The sequence below is a fragment of the Oncorhynchus clarkii genome, chromosome 18 (genome assembly GCF_045791955.1).
Source record: "Oncorhynchus clarkii lewisi isolate Uvic-CL-2024 chromosome 18, UVic_Ocla_1.0, whole genome shotgun sequence".
NCBI classification, from domain to species: Eukaryota; Metazoa; Chordata; class Actinopteri; order Salmoniformes; family Salmonidae; genus Oncorhynchus; species Oncorhynchus clarkii.
This window is the reverse complement of record NC_092164.1, coordinates 57,979,826-58,005,587: the sequence shown is the minus strand read 5'-3', so window position 1 is coordinate 58,005,587 and position 25,762 is coordinate 57,979,826. Positions and strand designations below refer to the sequence as shown.

The following is a 25,762-nucleotide window of genomic DNA, read 5'->3' as shown; positions in this document are numbered from 1 at the left end:
CTCCATCTCTCTCTCTCTCTCTCTATGTCTACTCCCTCCATCTCTCTCTCTCTCTCTCTCTCTCTCTCTCTCTCTCTCCCTCTCTCTCCCTCTCTCTCTCTATGTTTACTCCCTCAATCTCTCTCTCTCTCTCTCTCACTCTCTCTCTCTCTCTCTCTCTCCCTCTCTCTCTCTCCCTCTCTCTCTCTCTCTCTCTCTCTATGTCTACTCCCTCCATCTCTCTCTCTCCCTCTCTCTCTCTATGTCTACTCCCTCCATCTCTCTCTCTCTATGTTTACTCCCTCCATCTCTCTCTCTCTCTCTCTCCCTCTCTCTCTCTATGTTTACTCCCTCCATCTCTCTCTCTCTCTCTATGTCTACTCCCTCCATCTCTCTCTCTCTCTCTCTCTCTCTCTCTCTCTCCCTCTCTCTCTCTCTCCCTCTCTCTCCCTCTCTCTCTCTATGTTTACTCCCTCCATCTCTCTCTCTATGTCTACTCCCTCCATCTCTCTCTCTCTCCCTCTCTCTCTCTCTCTCCCTCTCTCTTTCTCTCTATGTTTACTCCCTTCATCTCTCTCACTCTCTCTATGTCTACTCCATCTCTCTCTCTCTATGTTTACTCCCTCCATCTCTCTCTCTCTCTCCCCCCCTCTCTCTCTATGTCTACTCCCTCCATCTCTCTCTCTCTCTCTCTCCCTTTCTCTCTCTATGTTTACTCCCTCCATCTCTCTCTCTCTCTCTCTCTCTCTCTCTCTCTCTCTCTCTATGTCTACTCCCTCCATCTCTCTCTCTCTCTCTCTCCCTCTCTCTTTCTCTCTCTATGTTTACTCCCTCCATCTCTCTCTCTCTCTCTCCCTCTCTCTCTCTATGTTTACTCCCTCCATCTCTCTCTCCCTCTCTCTCTCTCTATGTCTACTCTCTCCACCTTTCTCTCGCTCTCTCTCCCTCTCTCTCTCTATGTCTACTCCCTCCATCTCTCTCTCTCTATGTCTACTCCCTCCATCTCTCTCTCTCTCTCTATGTCTACTCCCTCCATCTCTCTCTCTCTATGTCTACTCCCTCCATCTCTACCTCTCTCTATGTCTACTCACTCCATCTCTCCCTCTCTCTATGTCTACTCCCTCCATCTCTCTCTCTCTCTATGTCTACTCCCTCCATCTCCCCGCTTCCCTTTGACAGGTCAGTGAAGCAGCAGCATGAGTCCCTCCCCGTCAGACTGATAATTCTGCAATCTGTGTTGGGCTGTAATGAGACTGAACAGGGTTTCATGAGGCAGAGAGTTTCATAATGAAATGGCATTTTGCACAATGAATCCCAATAAATACACGGCTCCATTGGCTTGAGAGTCAGACGCTTCCAGAATACCCACTGTGTCCCAAATGACACCTATACTGTAGTGGACTACTTTTGGCCAGCCCAGCCACACAGCCTGCGTCAGAAAATGGCACCCTATTTCCTGTATAGAGCACTGTTCAGCCAGCCAAATCTAGCGCCATTTCAAACGCAGACTATCACTGTGGGGTCTACGTTTCCTGAACAGAGGTCATCTTTAAGGGAACTGAAATCTGGTCTTGAAGAATTTGTCTCTTCTCTCTCACCGCTATGATACTTGTGATAGTGACAATAACTGTGTATGTGGGGTGTGTGTGTGGTGTGTGTGTGTGTGTGTGTGTGTGTGTGTGTGTGTGTGTGTGTGTGTGTGGTGTGTGTTTGTGGACGTCTTTAAACAAAACAAAAATAGACCAACTGGGGACATTTTGTTGGTCCCTACAAGGTAAAATGCTATTTCTAGGGTGTTTAGGGTTAAAGTTAGAATTAGTCTTAGAATTAGGTTTATTGTTAGTTTTAGGGTTAGGGTTAGGAGCCAGGGTTAGTTTTAGGGTTAGGGTTAGGAGCCAGGGTTAGTTTTAGGGTTAGGGTTAGGAGCCAGGGTTAGTTGTAGGGTTAGGGTTAGGAGCTAGGGTTAGTTTTAGAGTTAGGGTTAGGAGCTAGGGTTCATTTTAGGGTTGGGGTAAGGAGCTAGGGTTAGTTTTAGGGTTAGGGTTAGGAGCTGGGGTTAGGGTTAAAGTTAGGTTTTTGGGTTATGGTTAGGGTTAAGGTTAATGTTAGGGTTAGTTTTAAGAGGGTTCCTGTTTATGCTGGTATCAAACCTATTTCAACTTTCTACCCTGTTTCTATATTGTACATCAGACCGGTCTGGAGAGGGTGAGAGAACATGAAAGGCCGAGAACCCCGAGGGTTCACCCATGACAGTTCAACAACATGAGGAAGACAATTGTTGATAAAGTGCTGAGGGTAAAAAACATTTATTTTTAAAACAACATTTATATAATAAAATCATAATAAAACATGCAAAGTGAATCAATAAATGAATAGCTAAATAATGAAATAAGTAAGTTCATAAGTGGAAATCCCACCAAGGGATGAAGGATTAAGTTCTACAAAGATAAGTGTTACGTTGAAGTGCTTGATATAATAACATTCAATATAAAAAAGACAAAACCAGATTGAGCAAATAAATACATCATTTTTTATTGAACTTCCTCCTCGTGTTGGTGGCCCCTCCGGCTCTCTTAATTAGGCCCTCACTAACTCCCACAGTCAATGCTTTATCCTACTCTTTACCATTCATACCAAGTGGAGTTAGGGTTGGGGTAATGGTAAGAGTACGGGTTAGGGTGAGGGTAAGAGTACGGGTTAGGGTGAGGGTAAGAGTACGGGTTAGGGTGAGGGTAAGAGTACGGGTTAGGGTAAGAGTACGGGTTAGGGTGAGGGTAAGAGTATGGGCTGGGGTTAGGGTAAGAGTACGGGTTAGGGTTAGGGTGAGGGTGAGGGTAAGAGTACGGGTTAGGGTGAGGGTAAGAGTACGGGTTAGGGTGAGGGTAAGAGTATGGGTTAGGGTTAGAGTAAGGTTTAGGGGTTTGGGGAAATAGGATTTTGAATGGGACTGAATTGTGTGTCCCCACAAGCTTAGCTGTACCAGACTGTGTGTGTGTTTGTGTCTGCTATTATTCATGTGACGGTGTTATTGTTTCGGTGACACCCGACCCTTTGGGCTTGAATTTTTAATGACCCAGGAAACCTGAGCTGAGGTCTGTGCTTATGGAGGCTGCCTGCCAGGTCGGTTGTTAGTCGATGATTTGGACAGTGGTCCATGTCAGTCACCTCTCGTCTCCGCCTGTGACATCACCGTCCTCTCACAGAGGCAGAGCACCTCATATTGCTTCCGATGCCTGTTCTTAATGATCACCATGTATATGTCCCACATTGCACCCTATTCCCTATATAGTACACTACATTTGACCAGGTCCCATATGGCTCTGGTCAAAAGTAGTGCACTATGTAGGGAATAGGGTGCTATTTGACACATTGCCCAGGAGGCCTCAACTGTGACACGTTGTTCTGTGTTGTGCAGAGCCACCCAGCCAGCAGTGTTACTGCCGTCTCATTCTCTCTCACCATTGTGTGTCAGACAGTAAAGCCTGAGGTCCACACTTGAAAAGCCAGTCTAGAGGTCAGTGTGTGAAGTTGAAAACACATTCACTATGTCATGCTGTACTATGTTCATGTTCCTATTGAGCTAATATAGTCAACTAAGTGAAAGGGTTACAGTATACTCTGCTGTACAATTGTGTTGTTACTGTAGTCTATTGAGTGAAGGAATGAAGGAATGGCTGAAATTCTCTAGGACAGTTTCAATGACAATGTCTACGTAGCTCACTAGCAATCTCTCAGGCAATCAACCCTAATGGCTTAGAATTAGAATATGGCCACGTCATTCCAACTAGCCTAATGAATAACATGGGATTGGAGAGGGTGTTTGGATTGAATTATTGTAGTCAGTGCATTAACAACCATGGAGCCTTTGTTGTCACGGGCAACATTAAATGCCCCTCCTGCCCACACTTTGTATGCATCCCAAATGGCACCCTATTCCCTGTATAGAGCCCTATTGGCCCTGGTCAAAAGCAGTGTACTGTATAATGAATAGGGTGCCTTTTGGGTCACAACCATGTCGGGTGCTGTATGTGAAGGAAGGTGACTGCATGACATGAAGGAGACAGTTGTTGACATCCATTCGGGGTTTGGCTTGCTCTTCCATTGTGAACGAGCCTCCCTCCCTCTCTCTTGCTGTGTCAGTGGGATGTTTGTTTGACGGGAGTTATGGGGCACCCAGTAGTTGTTATTGTGCCATAACGCCACATTTAAATGAATTCTTTCTTGGGCCAACAGTCAGCAATCTGGTTGATAACAAATAACAAGTGAAGGGACACTTTTAAATGTGCTTTTAGAGGTCGTGCAATTCAACACTCATCTTTAAAACAAAAACAATGTAGGTCAAAATAGTTGATCTTAACAAAGGAAGTAGAGGATCTAACAGTACAGATAGATAGCAATACAAACTGAAACATAGAGGATCTAACAGTACAGATAGATAGCAATACAAACTGAAACATAGAGGATCTAACAGTACAGATAGATAGCAATACAAACTGAAACATAGAGGATCTAACAGTACAGATAGATAGCAATACAAACTGAAACATAGAGGCACAGAATAAGTTAGAGGAAAAACAAAAAGTAATGGAGGAACTTATTCAAGAAAGGTCAAGTATAATATATTATAAAATTAAGCGAACTGGATGGAATATCCATAACATAGAAATGCTACCAAAAATAATTGACAGAAACAATATTTTGAAAGAGGAAGTAAAGTACTTTAAACATATGTTTTCATTTCAGTCACCTCCATCTCCACTAACTAAAGTTAATTTTAAGGATTTTTTTTCGATTAATAGTGTGAAATGAACAGCTATGCAGAAATACTCATGTGAAGGCCAAATTACAGAGGAGGAACTTCTAGATGAAATTAAAGTCTTTAAGTCAGGGAAAACTCCAGACCTGGATGGAATACCAGATGAGGTACACTATCGTTCAAACGTTTGGGGTCACTTAGAAATGTCCTTGTTTTTTCAAGAAAAGCAAATTTTTTTGTACATTAAAATAACATCAAATTGATCCGAAATACAGTGTAGACAATGTTAATGTTGTAACGGACTATTATAGCTGGAAACTGCAGATTTTTTGTGGAATATCTACAGGCGTACAGAGACCCATTAACAGCAACCATCACTCCTGTGTTCCAATGACACGTTGTATTAGCTAATCCAAGTTTATAATTTTAAAAGGCTAATTGATCATTAGAAAACCCTTTTGCAATTATGTTAGCACAGCTGAAAACTGTTGTTCTGATTAAAGAAGCAATACAACTGGCCTTCTTTAGACTAGTTGAGTATCTGGATCATCAGCATGTGTGGGTTCAATTACGGGCTCAAAAGGGCCAGAAACAAATACTTTTCTAGTGAAACACATCAGTCAAAATCAAATCAAATCAAATTTTATTTGTCACATACACATGGTTGGCAGATGTTAATGCGAGTGTAGCGAAATGCTTGTGCTTCTAGTTCCGACAATGCAGTAATAACCAACAAGTAATCTAGCTAACAATTCCAAAACTACTACCTTATAGACACAAGTGTAAGGGGATAAAGAATATGTACATAAAGATATATGAATGAGTGATGGTACAGAGCGGCATAGGCAAGATACAGTAGATGGTATTGAGTGCAGTATATACATATGAGATGAGTATGTAAACAAAGTGGCATAGCAGACAAATCATGTCCAATCAAATGAATTTACCACAGGTGGACTCCAATCAAATTGTAAAAACATCGCAAGGATGATCAATGGAAACAGGATGCACCGGAGCTCAATTTCAAATCTCATAGCAAATGTTCTGAATATTTATATTTTATTTTTAATACATTTGAAAAAATGTCTTAAAACCTGTTTTCACTTTGTCATTATGGTGTTTTGTATATCGATTCCTGAGGAAAAACAATAAATGTAATATATTGTAGAATGAGGCTGTAACATAACAAAATGAAGAAAAAGTCAAGGGGTCTGAATACTTTCCGAAGGCACTGTAAAACACTATTACTGTTTCTAATGCAGTGTCCCCTCAGCCTCCCTCCTTTTCATCACTAGTCAGCACTAGCGTGGTGACGCGGTGTGTGTGTGTGTGTGTCTGTCTGGCCACAGATAGCTGTAATGGAATGCTAATGTGCTGAGCTGTCCTTGTCGCTTCAGCACTACAGCAGATCAGGAACAGACAGGGACACGGTGCGTTGCGTTGCCACGGTTAATCTGCTACTGCAAGTCATTCTGGGTGTGTACCATGGGCCTGAGCGGCTAGTGCACTACTTTTGACCAGGGCCCATAGGGCTAGTGTGCCTGGGGAAAAGGGGTCTATGGTCCCTGGTGAAAAGTATTACCCTATAAAGAGAATAGGATGCCATTTGGGTCGCAGCCTCAGCCTGGTCTGGGTCTGGCCTGGCTGGATCAGTCGTCCGCTGGCAGGGTGGCACAATGTGGTCTCTAGCACCGCCACTCCAAAGGGCCATTTAATGTGATCAGCGGCGTTGGCTGGCCTGCGTCATGCAGTGCAATCTTGGCCACCAACTCAAATGGCCCCAGAGCTAACAGAACAGAACCCAGTCTGTTCCTCTCCTCCCTCTCTCTCTCCTTCTTCACTCTGATAACCCCTTCCTTCCTCCCCCCATGCTGCCTACTGCACCCCCAGGCATGCCTTGGAGGAAAGGCAGTCAGACACGATTTGGCTCAGGGGCTGTCGGCCGGGCCCACTGTAGTCAATCAGATGAATACTGAGCAGGCCAGACTCCAACACCCAATCTCTCTCTCTCTCTCTCTCTTTCTCTCTCTCTCTCTGTCTCTCTCTGTATCTCTCTCTCACTCTCTCTCTCTAATGAGAGGAGAAGTGGAGGGGAACAGAGGGATGACAGGAAGATAGGGAGAGAGTGGAGGAGTGTGGATTTATTATATAAAGTTGGAAGTTCCATCAGCAGTAGATGAAATTCATATTTAATTTCCTAAATGACACAAACCATCCTCCAGCACCAGCAGCCCAGCCACTAACAAGCCATCCTCCAGCACCAGCAGCCCAGCACTAACAAGCCATCCTCCAGCACCAGCAGCCCAGCACTAACAAGCCATCCTCCAGCACCAGCAGCCCAGCACTAACAAACCATCCTCCAGCACCAGCAGCCCAGCACTAACAAGCCATCCTTCAGCACCAGCAGCCTAGCACTAACAAGCCATCCTCCAGCACCAGCAGCCCAGCACTAACGAACCATCCTCCAGCACCAGCAGCCCAGCACTAACAAGCCATCCTCCAGCACCAGCAGCCCAGCACTAACAAGCCATCCTCCAGCACCAGCAGCCCAGCACTAACAAGCCATCCTCCAGCACCAGCAGCCCAGCACTAACAAGCCATCCTCCAGCACCAGCAGCCCAGCACTAACAAGCCATCCTCCAGCACCAGCAGCCCAGCACTAACAAGCCATCCTCCAGCACCAGCAGCCCAGCATTAACAAGCCATCCTCCAGCACCAGCAGCCCAGCACTAACAAGCCATCCTCCAGCACCAGCAGCCCAGCACTAACAAACCATCTTCCAGCACCAGCAGCCCAGCACTAACAAACCATCCTCCAGCACCAGCACCAGCAGCCCAGCACTAACAAACCATCCTCCAGCACCAGCAGCCCAGCACTAACAAACCATCCTCCAGCACCAGCAGCCCAGCACTAACAAACCATCCTCCAGCACCAGCAGCCCAGCACTAACAAACCATCCTCCAGCACCAGCAGCCCAGCACTAACAAACCATCCTCCAGCACCAGCAGCCCAGCACTAACAAACCTGGAAACCCTGGACTTCGGGCTGTGTCTTAATTGACACCCTATTCCCTACATTTCACCAGAGCCAGCAGCAGCAGTAACATCTATATTGAAAACTGACCATTGTGTTTCGTCTCTGCACCATTACAGAGTACAGGCTATCTATAGCCGCGGTAAAAGAAGGCTGATTTAGATGGAAAGAGAAATCCACTGCATTGTGCTGGCTGTCAACTGACCGCTCTATAGAGATGAGGGTCCTGGGTGTAGATGAAAGATAGATGGATAGCAGTGAGAGAGAGGAGGGTCCTGGGTGTAGATGAAAGATAGATGGATAGCAGTGAGAGAGAGGAGGGTCCTGGGTGTAGATGAAAGATAGATGGATAGCAGTGAGAGAGAGGAGGGTCCTGGGTGTAGATGAAAGATAGATGGATAGCAGTGAGAGAGATGAGGGTCCTGGGTGTGGATGAAAGATAGATGGATAGCAGTGAGAGAGATGAGGGTCCTGGGTGTGGATGAAAGATAGATGGATAGCAGTGAGAGAGAGGAGGGTCCTGGGTGTGGATGAAAGATAGATGGATAGCAGTGAGAGAGATGAGGGTCCTGGGTGTAGATGAAAGATAGATGGATAGCAGTGAGAGAGATGAGGGTCCTGGGTGGATGACAGACAGACAGACAGACAGACAGACAGACAGACAGACAGACAGACATACAGACAGACAGACAGACAGACAGACAGACAGACAGACAGACACACAGACAGACAGACAGACAGACACACAGACACGTACACACGCACACACACGCACACACAATCATCTCTGAGAGGCTTGTCTTGTTGAGGAGGAGAGGAAGTGTCAGGCTTTTGATACAGATCCAATGTTAAAGTACAGAACTATACTTGTCGCTGTTTGTCGTTCCTAAGTGTGATTGTTGTTTCTCCGAAGGTCTTTGTCACGTCACTATAGTAACTTTGCAAGTCGCGAAGTCACTTGGTCGCTAATGTGTCTGTAATATGTTACATTGGAAATGAAGCAGATTGGTTTGTCCTTTAAAGTGTGGGTCGTGGCTGACCACTGTTAGGACCAGGATGTAGATGTAGAAGTTATTGCAGTTTTATAACATAGAGACAGAGCAGATGTCCTCATGTTTTGATAGGCTTTGACTCTCTGCCCTAGTCCTGTGGTTAGAATTTTCTTTATGTAGCTGGTGTTGTTCTTAGGGCTGTCCCCGACGGTGTTTGGCGAGTAACTTGAAGCTTTCCACCTTCTCCACTGCTGTCCCGTCTAGAGCGGTACTTCTACAGCGCTCTCTCCATCTTTAGTTTGGTCTCATCCTGCCAGTGTATTGGTCTAAAAGGATGGAAAGAGAACATTTAGGCTACTGTACACACATCCATACATGGCACAGGAGCTGAATAGGAAAAGAATAGATACAGACTCTCTCACTCTGTCTCTCTATCTTTGGTTTGGTCTCATCCTGCCAGCGAACTGTTGTGTGCTTGTTGTAATGGTTTAAAATGATGGAAAGAATAGCCCATTTGTGCACGTCCAAGCATTTTACAGGCCAAGCATTTTACAGGCCAAGCATTTTACAGGCCAAGCATTTTACAAGCAAAGCATTTTACAGGCCAAGCATTTTACAGGCCAAGCATTTTACAGGCCAAGCATTTTACAGGCCAAGCATTTTACAGCCAAGCATTTTACAGGCCAAGCATTTTACAGGCCAAGCATTTTACAGGCCAAGCATTTTACAGGCAAATAATTTTACAGGCCAAGCATTTTACAGGCCAAGCATTTTACAGGCAAATCATTTTACAGGCCAAGCATTTTACAGGCCAAGCATTTTACAGACAAATCATTTTACAGGCCAAGCATTTTACAAGCAAAGCATTTTACAGGCCAAACATGGGACAGGAGTTAGGGCAATAGAAGTGATGATACAGATGTCATGTCGTCTCTCTGTTTTCGTACTGGGAGCAGGAGAGAGTGTGTGGACGTTACAGTCTTTCTATAGTCTATCATGGACTATATCCTATGGTGAGCTGACATCATCTATTTATTGTATTAGTCTTTCAGACAAACTCAGACTTTATCCTGCGGGGAATCATGTTTTGTGAGACAGACAGACAAGATCTCTCTGTTATTATAGCAGAATGAATGGCTGTCTTCATCAGGCACTTCTGTTCTGATCTGTGTTTTTCCCAGATTAGATATTCTGGCATATTAATCATGACGTGTTGTCATTCACCTTATGTCGCGCATTATGGAGAAACAGAGACTGACACAGACGTACCAAATGGCATCATATTTCCTACACAGTGCACTACTTTTGACCAGAGCCTTATGGGCCCTGATCAAAAGTAGTGCACTATATATGGAAAAGGGTGCCTTTTGGGATGAAACCTAACACTGCCTTGTGCTAAATGTCACCTGGTCCCCCACAAACAAATGACAACAATTAACAGATCCTAGATCAGCACTACTAGTCGGAGATACTTTATGGGCCCAGGTGTACGTTCGTCACCCAGGTGTGTGTTCGTCACCCAGGTGTGCGTTCGTCACCCAGTTGTGCGTTCGTCACCCAGTTGTGTGTTCGTCACCCAGTTGTGTGTTTGTCACCCAGGTGTGTGTTCGTCACCCAGGTGTGCGTTCGTCACCCAGTTGTGCGTTCGTCACCCAGGTGTGCGTTCGTCACCCAGGTGTGCGTTCGTCACCCAGGTGTGCGTTCGTCACCCAGTTGTGCGTTCGTCACCCAGGTGTGTGTTCGTCACCCAGGTGTGCGTTCGTCACCCAGGTGTGTGTTGGCCTGTATCCGTCTGGGATGTCATGCTTGGTCAGTGACAGGAGTGTACATGTGCCTGCGTCAGCTCCATTCACATCAGAGTGAGCAGCAGAATCACTCAGGATGAAGGGGACTGGACGTGACCCACGCTCAGAGAAAGGGCCACAACTCGCCCTCTTTTCTCCTATGTCTCTAAGGACCTCATTTTTCCTCCAGTGTGATGATGTGGTAATGAAGATGGGGAGCAACAGTAATTATCATAATAATATAATTAAGCATAGCCCCTTTACCCCTACCTACATGTAAAAATTACGTTGACTAACCTGTACCCCTGCACATTGACTCGGTACCGGTACCCTCTGTATATAGCCTTGTTATTGTTATGTAATTTTCTTGTGTTACTTTTTTATTTATTTTATTTTTTACTTTAGTTTATTTAGTAAATGTTTTCTTAACTCTATTTATTGAACTGCATTGTTGGTTAAGGGCCTGTAAGTAAGAATTTTATTCGGAGCATGTGGCAAATACAATTTCATTTGATTTGAAGAGATAAGGCCCAAGGGGGTGTGTCATATGGCCAGTATACCACAGCTAAGGCCTGATCTTAGTGCCTAGACAATGCCCCTACACAGAACCCAAACCGGCTGTGCGCGTGCGCCATCGTGCATACATTTATTTTGTCCCCCTACACCAAACGTGATCACGACATGCAGGTAGAAATATCAAAACAAACTCTGAACCAATTATATTAATTTGGGGACAGGTTGAAAAGCATTAAACATGTATGGCAATTTAGCTCGTTAGCAATTTAGCTCGTTAGCTTGCACTTGCTAGCTAATTTGTCCTATTGAGCTAGCTTGCTGTTGCTAGCTAATTTGTCCTGGGATATAAACATTGAGTTGTTATTTGAAATGCACAAGCTCCTCTACTACGCCAATTAATCCACACATAAAACGGCCAACCGAATCGTTTCTAGTCATCTCTTTTTCATCTTTGAACTTATATGGTGATTGGCATCTAAACTTTCATAGTATTACCACGACTACCGGCAAAACATTTCGTCTTTCAATCACCCACGTGGTTATAACCAATGAAGAGATGGCTCGTGGGTACCTGCTTCTATAAACCAATGAGAAGATGGGAGAGGCAGGACTTGCAGCGTGAGAAATAGAAAGGAGTTCTATTTTAGCCCGTGGCATCGCAGACGCTCGTTGGCGCGCGAGAGCAGTGTGGGTGCAATAATTGAATAAAATGGATTTCAAAATGTATTTTGCGATGCTCAAGCACGCGACGTGTCCGGTCTGGTCAGCATGTTAGCCGTGGTATATTGGCCGTATACTATAAACCCTTGAGGTGCCTTATTACTGTTATAAACCTGTTACCAACGTAATTAGATCAGTAAAATAATTTATGGGGTCACCCCCGTGGTATACGGTCCGATATACCACGGCTTTCAGCCAATCAGCATTCAGGGCTGGAACCACCCGGTTTATAATAATATATACGCCATTTAAAGTGTAAACAACTGAAGTAGCCTACTGTATGTTGTCTGCTCTTAAACTCACTGTGTCAACAGACCAGTATGCTGTACATATCCACCAAAGGTATTCACTGGCCGTGGTGAGAATATCATCTGTATTACTTGAAGAACACATTTCAAACACTTGTAGAACCGCTCATTTAAAGGCATGATCCTGCACAATATACTTAGGCTCATACTACTGTAATTGACTTAACTACTCAATAACAAAACGTTATTCTCCAAAAATAGCTTGGGTAAGTACTGAGCTCAGTGTGGTAACTAACCAGGGTGTGTGTTTGTGTGTCTCCAGGTGTTCAACACCTACTGTAATGAGGACTATGACAGGAGGAATGAGGAGGTGGACCCGGTGGCCTCGTCAGCAGAGTACGAGCTGGAGAAGAGGGTGGAGAAACTGGAGCTGTTCCCTGTAGAGCTGGAGAAAGGTAGGAAGACCTGGGGACGATCCCAAATAAACCCATATAACCATATCCTATATAACCCTACCCCATATAACCATATCCTATATAACCCTACCCCATTTAACCATATCCTATATAACCCTACCTCATATAACCATATCCTATATAACCCTACCCCATATGCACTATCCTGTCACTCCCTACCCCATATGCACTATCCCTTCACTCCCTACCCCATATGCACTATCCCTTCACTCCCTACCCCATATGCACTATCCTGTCACTCCCTACCCCATATGCACTATCCTGTCACTCCCTACCCCATATGCACTATCCTGTCACTCCCTACCCCATATGCACTATCCCTTCACTCCCTACCCCATATGCACTATCCTGTCACTCCCTACCCCATATGCACTATCCTGTCACTCCCTACCCCATATGCACTATCCTGTCACTCCCTACCCCATATGCACTATCCTGTCACTCCCCACAGTGGTTCCTCCTTTAAAAGTTGTGAGCTTACACCGTGGGACTTAGAGGTCATTTGTGGTTGAGTACGGTACCCTGCGTCACCACTTCATTGCTCCAGACCAGCGCAAGGGGGAGTTAGAGGACTTATTATGCTTTTGGGTCCTACTGTGTCTCTAACTGATAATGAATGGGTGACATAAACCTAAATAGAAACTGATAATTGTGCACGACTTCAGTATTACTTACTAAAACTGTTACACTAAGGTTTGTATTATTTAATTTTGTTAGGATTATTTTGGTCTTACTGTAGTACTGTAGGCCACTCCCGACCGGTCACGTTGTACAGCGCCTGAGTGGTGCAACGGTCTAAGACACTGCATAGCAGTACAATCTGTGTTGCTATAGATGCCTGTTCAATATCTGTGCCATCCTCGACTAGGAGACAGAAACACAGAAAACCGCCTGAGCCCATGGGGAAGGGAGGGGGAGGAAGGGGGAGGAGGGGGTGGACCCCCACTTTAAGGGTCATTGCACTAATATTGTCTGCACGTTCTGCACGTTCAAACTAAAACAATGTCACTAACAATGGCATCTTTATGCTTTCGTTAATAAAAATATGGTAAAACGACTCTTTCAAAATGCCGATGTTTATTTAGTTATGGATCCATAATTACTATGGGAATAAACATCACTGAATTACTGAAATATCCTCCAATCCTCTATATGTAATTATTGGCGGAGAGTTACGTCATATTTTTCAATATACTGTAGGTCTACCGTAGGCGCAATGAGTCTCACTAGTGTTGAAAGTGGTGTAGGTCTTATTTATTTAAAGAGCATATTGAAGTTAGAAGCAATAGCCGACAACTATTTTAACACCGTTTCGCACTGCTCTGAGACAAGCATGGGGACTTAATCAATTAGATTTTTATTTTCACCTACCTAGCTAGTGTCTACCTGGTTAGGGTTAGGGTTAGCTAGTGTCTGCAGGGTTAGGGTTAGCTAGTGTCTGCAGGGTTAGGGTTAGCTAGTGTCTGCAGGGTTAGGGTTAGCTAGTGTCTGCAGGGTTAGGGTTAGGGTTAGCTAGTGTCTGCAGGGTTAGGGTTAGCTAGTGTCTGCAGGGTTAGGGTTAGCTAGTGTCTGCAGGGTTAGGGTTAGCTAGTGTCTGCAGGGTTAGGGTTAGCTAGTGTCTGCAGGGTTAGGGTTAGCTAGTGTCTACAGGGTTAGGGTTAGGGTTAGCTAGTGTCTGCAGGGTTAGGGTTAGCTAGTGTCTGCAGGGTTAGGGTTAAGGTTAGCTAGTGTCTGCCGGGTTAGGGTTAGCTAGTGTCTGCAGGGTTAGGGTTAGCTAGTGTCTGCAGGGTTAGGGTTAGCTAGTGTCTGCAGGGTTAGGGTTAGCTAGTGTCTACCTGGTTAGGGTTAGGGTTAGCTAGTGTCGGCAGGGTTAGGGTTAGCTAGTGTCTGCAGGGTTAGGGTTAGCTAGTGTCTGCAGGGTTAGGGTTAGCTAGTGTCTGCAGGGTTAGGGTTAGCTAGTGTCTGCAGGGTTAGGGTTAGCTAGTGTCTACAGGGTTAGGGTTAGGGTTAGCTAGTGTCTGCAGGGTTAGGGTTAGCTAGTGTCTGCAGGGTTAGGGTTAGCTAGTGTCTGCAGGGTTAGGGTTAGCTAGTGTATGCAGGGTTAGGGTTAGCTAGTGTCTGCAGGGTTAGGGTTAGCTAGTGTCTACCTGGTTAGGGTTAGGGTTAGCTAGTGTCGGCAGGGTTAGGGTTAGCTAGTGTCTGCAGGGTTAGGGTTAGCTAGTGTCTGCAGGGTTAGGGTTAGCTAGTGTCTGCAGGGTTAGGGTTAGCTAGTGTCTGCAGGGTTAGGGTTAGCTAGTGTCTACAGGGTTAGGGTTAGGGTTAGCTAGTGTCTGCAGGGTTAGGGTTAGCTAGTGTCTGCAGGGTTAGGGTTAGCTAGTGTCTGCAGGGTTAGGGTTAGCTAGTGTATGCAGGGTTAGGGTTAGCTAGTGTCTGCAGGGTTAGGGTTAGCTAGTGTCTGCAGGGTTAGGGTTAGGGTTAGCTAGTGTCTGCAGGGTTAGTGTTAGGGTTAGCTAGTGTCTGCAGGGTTCGGGTTAGGGTTAGCTAGTGTCTGCAGGGTTAGGGTTAGCTAGTGTCTGCAGGGTTAGGGTTAGCTAGTGTCTGCAGGGTTAGGGTTAGCTAGTGTCTGCAGGGTTAGGGTTAGGGTTATCTTGTGTCTGCAGGGTTAGGGTTAGTTTATGTCTGCAGGGTTAGGGTTAGGGTTAGCTAGTGTCTGCAGGGTTAGGGTTAGCTAGTGTCTGCAGGGTTAGGATTATGGTTATCTAGTGTCTGCAGGGTTAGGTTAGGGTTATCTAGTGTCTGCAGGGTTAGGGTTAGCTAGTGTCTGCAGGGTTAGGGTTAGGGTTAGCTAGTGTCTGCTGGATTAGGATTAGCTAGTGTCTGCAGACAGCTAGTTGTTCTCTGCGGCTTCCTTGCGATGGGTAACAATGCTTCGATGGTGGCTGTTGTCGATGTGTGCAGAGGGTCCCTGTTTCGAGCCCAGGTAGGGGCGAGGAGAGGGACGGAAGCTATACTTTTACATATGCATGCAAGCACACAAACACACGGCATGCCACCCCCCCACAAACACACACAGACCCTTGTCATTGTATAACTCCTGTCTCCTCTCTGCCAGATGATGATGGCCTTGGTATCAGCATCATAGGGATGGGAGTGGGTGCTGACGCCGGTCTGGAGAAACTGGGAATCTTTGTCAAGACTGTCATTGAGGGCGGGGCGGCTGAGAGAGATGACAGGTAAGAGCTTTCTGCTTCCTGAGTAGGTGCCAACTCAATCCATACACACAAGTGCACATACACAGACAAGTGCACACTATGCCGTTCTGACATTGCTCATCCATATATTTATATATTCTTAATTCCATTCCTTTACTTAGATTTGTATGTATTGGGTATATGTTTTGAAATGGTCAGATTTTACTTGTTAGATGTTACTTCACTGTTTGAGCTAGAAAGGCACGCATTTCGCTACACGTGCAATAACACACACACATACACACACGCACACACGCACACGCACACTCACACACACACACACACACACACACACACACACACACACACACACACACACACACACACACACAACCAGGGAGCGAGATCCCCTGAATCCTATCTGCATTATCTAACACTGAGCCTCCCAGTCCCACCTCACACCTTGCTAAAATCTGAGGGTGAATCTCTCTTGGTTAGAGATTTAACATGAGACTGAGATAGAGAACAGAGAGGTTTAGCTGGATGCCCTCAGGTGGGCTGTTGTGGGCGGGAAGCTGGGAAGCGCTCTGTGCTCAGAATGCGATTTCCTTTTCATCATTAAGTCCCTGCCTGACTGTCAGCTGGTTATGAGTGGTGCTTAATTAGTCGGTGTGTGGATTCCAAATACACCTTAATTCCTACATAGTAAACTACTTTTGACCAGGGCCAATAGAGTAGAGTGTCAGTACTGTACATGAATCGATACTATTGGTTGCCGCTGTGTGATTGTTTCACGACCCCTTGACCAATGAAATGTTTTCAAAATAGCTTGTCATCAAAACTCTTCAGTCCATTGGCTCTCAGTGTTGTCCGTTAAACCCTGTATCTCCACCACGGCTCTTGAAGGGAAGCCAGGGTTGCGATATCTGTGGTTTTCCTGCATTTTGGGCTACTTTAAAAACAATGTCGTGGGTGAAAATGTATTGTAAGTTACCTTGTGTTATTATGCAATTATTAATGGCCATGTTTCGTTAATTAAATTGGAAGTTATCAACGCTCTATCGCAATTGCCGACCAGTTGTTAGAACGCGTTAGATTGACGGTAAAATTCAGTCAGATCAAAAAAATAAAAGTTAAGAAACACTGGCTGTTCTTGACAAGCATATTCAGTTCATATACATATTATTAATATTTAATTCAGTGATTGAAATTACGATCTCATCCTTAGTAGCCTTTTCCAGCATGCTATTGGAAAACACAAGCATTTCTTACCTCGAAATCACCAAGCTATTCATGTTGAATAAATTAGTCTGTTAATTTGAACTAAGCAAGCTGCTAAATTATTCAGTTTACATCTTGCCTACATCTTGTCTAGGCTACTGTAGATTATCCTGAAATGAGATGTTGGCCTATCAGGGGCTATAGGCTACCTGCATCTATCTAAGCAAACCATGGCAAAATTACAATTCTAAACCCAGATGTTAGTCTGTAGCCTATTGAAATGACAAGTCAATCTCGCAAATGGGCCATTTATAAGTGTTTGTAGTCTTAACATCTGGTTTGTGGTAAATGGCCAATATACCACGGCTAACGGCTGTATTCAGGAAATTGGCGTTGCGTTATGATTAGGAACAGCCCTTAGCCGTGGTATATTGGCCAAATAGGGAAAGGGAAGGGGGGAACCTAGTCAATTATACAACTGAATGTATTCAACTGAAATGTGTCTTTCACATTTAACCCAACCCCTCTGAATCAGAGAGGTGCAGAGGGCTGCCTTAATCGACATCCACGTCATCGGCGCCCGGGGAACAGTGGGTTAACTGCCTTGCTCGGGGGCAGAATGACTGATTTTTACCTTGTCAGCTCAGGATTGGATCCAGCAACCTTTCATAAACCATGCCCTCTCGTGCCTTATTGATTAATCACAGCAGTCAGGTGAGTTAAATCGACATGATGGAAAATTATCTGGCAAGTTTAATAATAATCTTTTCTCTTGCAACAGAATTTGTTTATTACGTCATGTAATAATTCGCAATAATTATTATTTTGATGAAAACCGAATTTTGATTCTAACTTCGTTACTTCGATATTCCTTCTTAATTGGCTCCATAATATTATGGAAAAAGGGTTTATTTTATAAATGTCTTTCAAAGTATTTCAAGATATGGTCACCCTCTGGTTTGTATTGTCATTGGATCAACTTAGTCCTTTTTGAACAGACTAAAGATTTATCTATTTGACAATAGAAATAAAGTATTTCCTGATTTAACACAGCAAATCTACTGTGGCAATTTATCCAACACAATGATTGGAAACTAATGTTGGTGCAGCCTACTGTTATTTTATTAGTTTCTTATTTATGTTATCCATAAGTGTCTGGTATTTTCCGTATGGTCATTTCTTATTTAAAAAGGAGGGTAAAATATCCCTGGACTGTCCATATTTGAAATGTGTAACCAAATTATCGGAGGGATTGAGTTATTTGTGCCAGAAGGGAGTAGGCCGGAATCAAACCAACGCTGACCCGGATGGCTTTATATGTGTGCGTTGAAGACAGCGGTCCTAACTGCTAGATCACCAAAGGCCACGATTGAACTTAATTTTGACAGTTCATTCGTAACCATAGGATACACTCAACACTGTATGTCGTAGCCTAGTGAATACCAATATATATATGGGCCCTTGGCCAAAGGTAGTGCACTAAATATGGAAGTGAATAGGGTGCCATTGGGGACACAGACACTTGGATAACCTTGTGTCCTCTGTTGACCAAAGTTGCGTTGGCTCACAATCCCTGGGCGCTAGCAGGCAGCGCTAGCTACACATCCTGTCAGGTCCTAGCTAACGCCATGATTTGAATAGGGTTAGGCAATAGTGCTGCTCTACTATTGTAATGGAGAGTGGTTGCCTCAAGACAGTCTTGCTCTGTATTCAGCCATTTACTTCCTGGTCTATGCTGACCATATCTCGCTATGTATTTCTATGTATTTCTCATGCCTGCTTCCTGTGTGTTCTCTTCAACATCATCAGTTTGATAATCGGCAATTGCATAATTTCTGAACACAGTTTCAAAACCAGATTATGAAATCCCCTGACTTAGATTACATATTTTCTATGCAACCATTACTATTCTAATCACTCTGCATAGTGCCACACCAGTGCATAGTTTACAGTGGATCCTTAAGGTGTTTGCATAACTGTGGGGAACTATAGAGAGAGAGGAAAACGGTGAGGAACTATAGAGAGAGAGGATAACTGTGAGGAACTACAGAGAGAGAGAGGATAACTGGGGAAATATATAGAAAGAGGATAACTGTGAGGAACTATAGAGAGAGAGGATAACTGTGAGGAACTATAGAGAGAGAGGATAACTGGGGAAATATATAGAGAGAGGATAACTGGGGAACTATATAGAAAGAGGATAACTGTGAGGAACTATAGAGAGAGAGGATAACTGTGAGGAACTATAGAGAGAAAGGATAACTGTGGGGAACTATAGAGAGAGGATAACTGTGGGGAACTATGGAGAGAGAGGATAACTGTGGGGAACTATAGAGAGAGAGGATAACTGTGGGGAACTATAGAGAGATGGGATAACTGTGGGGAACTATAGAGAGAGAGGATAACTGTCACACCCTGGTCAAAGTATTTTGTGTTTATCTTTATTTATTTGGTCAGGCCAGGGTGTGGCATGGGTTTTTGTATGTGGTGTGTATGTATGGGGATTGTAGCTAGTGGGGTGTTCTAGCTAAGTCTATGGCTGTCTGAAGTGGTTCTCAATCAGAGGCAGGTGTTTATCGTTGTCTCTGATTGGGAACCATATTTAGGCAGCCATATTCTTTGAGTTTGGTGTGGGTGATTGTCCTTAGTGTCCTTAGTGTCAGTTTGCACCAGTTTAGGCTGTTTCGGTTTTCATTACGTTTATTATTTTGTAGTGTTTGTATTTTGATTCGTGTTTTACGTTTGTTTAATAACATGGATCGCAATCTACACGCCGCATTTTGGTCCGACTCTCCTTCTCACCAAGAAAACCGTTACAGAATCACCCACCACAAAGGGACCAAGCAGCGTGTCAACAGGCAAGAACAGCCCAAAGTGGAGTACAGTATGGACTATACTTCTTGGGAGGAGATAGACAGGTGGGCGGTCGACCCAGGGAGAGTGCCGGAGCCCGCCTGGGATTCGATGGAGCAGTGCGCGGAAGGATATAGGAGAATGGAGTTTGCGAAGCAAGCAAGGCGGCGCGGACGGAGGCCCCATAGTCAGCCCCAAAAATTTCTTGGGGGGGGGCTCAGGGAGAGTGTGGCAGAGTCAGGAGCCAGACCTGAGCCAACTCTCCCTGTTTATCGTGAGGAGCCAAGGAGGAGACCAGAACCAGAGCCGGTGTTGGAGGTGAGCGAAACAGAGACTGTGAAGGAGTTAATGGGGAAATTGGAGGAGAGAGAAATGAGGGAGTTGCTGTGTTGGTGTTTTAAACATGGAATTCGCCCGACGGAGCGTGTCGGGGATTTGATGGCACCTGGGTCAGCGCTCCATACTCGTCCTGAGGTGCGTGTTAGTCGGCTGGTGAAGATGGTGCCAGTCTCACGTACCAGGCCTCCTGTGCACCTCCCTAGCCTTGCACGTCCTGTGCCAGCACCGCTCTCAAGATCTCCAGTACGCCTTCACGGTCTAACCCATCCTGTGCCACCTCCACACCCCAGCCCTCCGGTAGCAGCTCCCCGCACCAGGCTTCCTGTGCGTGTCCTCGGCCCAGTACCACCAGTGCCAGCACCACGCATCAGGCCTACAGTGCGCCTCGCCTGTCCAGCGCTGTCGGAGCCCTCCTCCTCTCCAGCGCTGTCGGAGTCTCCCGCCTGTTTAGCGCTGTTAGAGCCTTCCTTCTCTACAGCGCTGCCGGAGTCTCCCGCCTGTTCAGAACTGCCAGTTAGCATAGAGCTGCCAGTTAGCATAGAGCTGCCAGTTAGCATAGAGCTGCCAGTTAGCATAGAGCTGCCAGTTAGCATAGAGCTGCCAGTTAGCAAGGAGCTGCCAGTTAGCAAGGAGCTGCCAGTCTGCAAGGAGCTGCCAGTCTGCATAGAGCTGCCAGTCTGCAAGGAGCTGCCAGTCTGCAAGGAGCCGCCAGAGCTGCCTGTCTGCAGGATGCCGCCAAAGCTGCCAGTCTGCAAGGAGCCGCCAGAGCTGCCAGTCTGCAAGGAGCCGCCAGAGCTGCCAGTTAGCATGGAGCAGCCAGGGCCGCCAGTCAGCATGGAGCAGCCAGGGCCGCCAGTCAGCATGGAGCAGCCAGGGCCGCCAGTCAGCATGGAGCAGCCAGGGCCGCCAGTCAGCATGGAGCAGCCAGGGCCGCCAGTCAGCATGGAGCAGCCAGTCAGCATGGAGCAGCCAGAGCAGCCAGTCAGCATGGAGCAGCCAGAGCTGCCAGTCAGCATGGAGCAGCCAGTCAGCATGGAGCAGCCAGAGCTGCCAGTCAGCATGGAGCAGCCAGTCAGCATGGAGCAGCCAGAGCTGCCAGTCAGCATGGAGCAGCCAGTCAGCATGGAGCAGCCAGTCAGCATGGAGCAGCCAGAGCTGCCAGTCATCATGGAGCAGCCAGTCAGCATGGAGCAGCCAGAGCTGCCAGTCGACCAGACTCTCCCAGATCTGCCAGTCGACCAGACTCTCCCAGATCTGCCAGTCGACCAGACTCTCCCAGATCTGCCAGTCGACCAGACTCTCCCAGATCTGCCAGTCGACCAGACTCTCCCAGATCTGCCAGTCGACCAGACTCTCCCAGATCTGCCAGTCGACCAGACTCTTCCAGATCTGCCAGTCGACCAGACTCTTCCAGATCTGCCAGTCGACCAGACTCTTCCAGATCTGCCAGTCGACCAGACTCTTCCAGATCTGCCAGTCGACCAGACTCTTCCAGATCTGCCAGTCGACCAGACTCTTCCAGATCTGCCAGTCGACCAGACTCTTCCAGATCTGCCAGTCGACCAGACTCTTCCAGATCTGCCAGTCGACCAGACTCTTCCAGATCTGCCAGTCAGCCAGGATCTGCCGAAACCACCAGCCAGCCTGGATCTGGTAGATTCATCAACCTGCCTGAGCTTCCTCTCACTCCTGAGCTTCCTCTCACTCCTGAGCTTCCCCTCAGTCCCGAGCTGCCTCAGTCCCGAGCTGCCCCTCAGTCCCGATCTGCTCCTCAGTCCAGTGGGGTTCTGGGTGAGGACTACTAGGCCATGGTCGGCGGCGAGGGTGGACTATCCAGGGACGCGAGGAGAAGGGACTAAGACATTGATTGAGTGGGGTCCACGTCCCGCGCCGGAGCCGCCACCATGGACAGACGCCCACCCGGACCCTCCCTATTGTTTTGAGGTGCGTTCGGGAGTCCGCACCTTAGGGGGGGGGTTCTGTCACACCCTGGTCAAAGTATTTTGTGTTTATCTTTATTTATTTGGTCAGGCCAGGGTGTGGCATGGGTTTTTGTATGTGGTGTGTATGTATGGGGATTGTAGCTAGTGGGGTGTTCTAGCTAAGTCTATGGCTGTCTGAAGTGGTTCTCAATCAGAGGCAGGTGTTTATCGTTGTCTCTGATTGGGAACCATATTTAGGCAGCCATATTCTTTGAGTTTGGTGTGGGTGATTGTCCTTAGTGTCCTTAGTGTCAGTTTGCACCAGTTTAGGCTGTTTCGGTTTTCATTACGTTTATTATTTTGTAGTGTTTGTATTTTGATTCGTGTTTTACGTTTGTTTAATAAACATGGATCGCAATCTACACGCCGCATTTTGGTCCGACTCTCCTTCTCACCAAGAAAACCGTTACAATAACTGGGGAACTATAGAGAGATGGGATAACTGTGGAGAACTATAGAGAGAGAGGATAACTGTGGGGAACTATGGAGAGAGAGGATAACTGTGGGGAACTATAGAGAGAGAGGATAACTGTGGGGAACTATGGAGAGAGAGGATAACTGTGGGGAACTATAGAGAGAGAGGATAACTGTGGGGAACTATAGAGAGATGGGATAACTGTGGGGAACTATAGAGAGAGAGGATAACTGGGGAACTATAGAGAGATGGGATAACTGTGGGGAACTATAGAGAGAGGATAACTGTGGGGAACTATGGAGAGAGAGGATAACTGTGGGGAACTATAGAGAGAGAGGATAACTGTGGGGAACTATAGAGAGATGGGATAACTGTGGGGAACTATAGAGAGAGAGGATAACTGGGGAACTATAGAGAGATGGGATAACTGTGGAGAACTATAGAGAGAGGATAACTGTGGGGAACTATAGAGAGAGAGGATAACTGGGGAACTATAGAGAGATGGGATAACTGTGGGGAACTATAGAGAGAGAGGATAACTGGGGAATGATAGAGAGAGAGGAAGACACTGGGGAACAATGGGGAGAGAGGATAACTGTGGGGAACGATAGAGAGAGAGGATAACTTTGGGGAACTATAGAGAGAGAGGATAACAGGGGAGCGATAAAGAGAGACGATAACTGGGGAACTATAGAGAGAGAGGATAAATGTGGGGAACTATAGAGAGAGAGGATAACTGTGGGGAACGATAGAGATAGAGGTTAACTGTGGGGAACGATAGAGAGAGAGGATAACTGGGGAGCGATAGAGAGAGAAGATAACTGTGGGGAACGTTAGAGAGATAGGATAACTGTGGGGAACTATAGCGAGAGAGGATAACTGTGGGGAACGATAGTGAGATAGGATACCTGGGGAACGATAGAGAGAGAGGATAACTGGGGAATGATAGAGAGAGAGGATAACTGGGGAACGATAGAGAGAGAGAATAACTGTGGGGAACGGTAGAGAGATAGGATAACTGTGGGGAACTAAAGACAGAGAGGATAGCTGTGGGGAACAATAGAGAGAGAGGATAACTGTGGGGAACTATAGAGAGAGAGTATAGCTGTGGGGAACTATAGAGAGAGAGGATAACTGGTGAACTATAGAGAGAGGGGATAACTGTGGAACGATAGAGAGAGGATAACTGTAGGGAGCGATAAAGAGAGAGGATAATTGGGGAGCGATAGAGAGAGAGGATAACTGTGGGGAGCGATAAAGAGAGAGGATAACTGTGGAGAGCGATAGAGAGAGAGGATAACTGGGGAACTATCGAGAGAGAGGATAACTGCGGAATGATAGAGAGAGAGGATAACTGGGGAATGATAGAGAGAGAGGATAACTGGGGAACTATAGAGAGAGAGGACAACAGTGAGGAACGATAGAGAGAGAGGATAAGTGTGGGGAACTATAGAGAGAGAGGATAACTGGGGAACGATAGAGAGAGAGGATAACTGGGGAACGATAGAGAGAGAGGATAACTGGTGAACGATAGAGAGAGAGGATAACCGGGGAACTATAGAGAGAGAGGATAACTGGGGAACGATAGAGAGAGAGGATAACTGGGGAACGATAGAGAGAGAGGATAACTGGGTAACGTAGAGAGAGAGGATAACTGGGGAACGTAGAGAGAGAGGATAACTGGGGACCTATAGATAGAGAGGATAACTGTGAGGAACGATAAAGAAATTGATTTGACCAGATTTTAGCCTATGCCAACACTACAGACGTGTAGGCTGCAGCATTACCACTAGACCAGCTAGGCCACTGCCCAGTAGCCTGTATGTGACCTGTATGTAACCTGTGTGTGACCTTTATGTGACCTCAGTGTGTTGTTTCGTAGGATCAAAGTGAACGACCAGATTGTGGAGGTGGACGGCACCAGTCTGGTGGGAGTGACCCAGAGCTTTGCTGCCTCCGTCCTGAGGAACACCCAGGGAGTGGTCAGGTAATACCAACAGTCATATTCATAATAAAATATATTTTATTTCTTTATCCAGATGAGTCCAAGGTACCACAAAGTGGCATAAACCACAGCAGGTATGGTCATGAGAGAACAAGGACAGAGCCCCGCCTACTCTGGGGTCTACCTCTCTACCACTCTATACCTCTTTACCTCTCTCAAACACTCTCTACCTCTCTACCTCTATCTCTCTACCTCTCTTCCACTCTCTACCTCTCTCTCTCTACCTCTCTCTACCTCTACCACTCTCTACCTCTCTACCTCTCTACCACTTTCTACCACTCTCTACCTCTCTACCTCTCTCTTCCTCTCTCTCTCTCTACCTCTCTCTCTCTACCTCTCTAATCGGGTTTGTTTTTGAATTCTTTGTGGTCTGTGTAATCTGAGGGAAATATGTCTCTCTAATATGGTCATACATTCGGCAGGAAGTTAGGAAGAGCAGCTCTGTATCTACCTCATTATGTGGGCAGTGGGCACATAGCCTGTCTTCACTCTCTACCTCTCTCTACCTTTCTACCCCCTGTCTCTTCTCTTTCTATTGCCATCTCTCCCTCTCTTTCTTCTCCCCCCTCTCTCTCTCCCCCCCCCCCTTTCTCTCTCTCTCTCTCTCTCTCTCTCTCTCTCTCTCTCTCTCTCTTCCAGTCTCTTTCTATTGCCATCTCTCCCTCTCTTTCTTCTCTCCCCCCCCCCCTCTCTCTCCCAGTCTCTTTCTATTGCCCTCTCTCAATTCAATTTAAAGGGCTTTATTGGCATGGGAAACGTGTTTGCATTGCGAAAGCATGTGGAATTCCACCTAGAATTGGTGTTCCAGAAAAGGTCCAGTAGCCAGAACAACAAATACAAATTTTATCTAGACACCGTTGCCCTAGAACACACAAATAACTATACATACCTCGGCCTAAACATCAGCGCCACAGGTAACTTCCATAAAGCTGTGAGCTATCTAAGAGACAAGGCAAGAAGGGACTTCTACGCCATCAAAATAAACATACACTTTGACATCCCAATTAGGAGCTGCCAAAAAAGACTTGAATCAGTTATAGAACCCATTGCCCTCTATGGATGTGAGGTCTGGGGTCCACTCACCCACTAAGAATTCACTAAATGGGACACACATCAAATTGAGACTCATGCATACAGAATTCTGCAAAAACACCTTCCGTGTACAACGTAAAACACCAAATAATGCTTGCAGAGCAGAATTAGGACGATTCCCGCTAATTATGAAAATCCAGAAAATATCAATTAAATTCTA

General features: G+C 46.0%; 1 protein-coding gene across 1 annotated transcript in view; it reads left to right on the top strand.

Annotated features, from left to right (window-relative positions):
• LOC139373779 (protein phosphatase 1, regulatory subunit 9A) overlaps positions 1-25,762 on the top strand; it is a 102,341-nt gene that overhangs the window by 18,672 nt on the left and 57,907 nt on the right. The window contains exons 3-5 of the mRNA XM_071114760.1: positions 12,351-12,483; positions 15,617-15,737; positions 24,388-24,492. Coding sequence (XP_070970861.1) covers positions 12,351-12,483; positions 15,617-15,737; positions 24,388-24,492 — 359 coding nt within the window. The remainder of the gene's footprint in view (positions 1-12,350; positions 12,484-15,616; positions 15,738-24,387; positions 24,493-25,762) is intronic.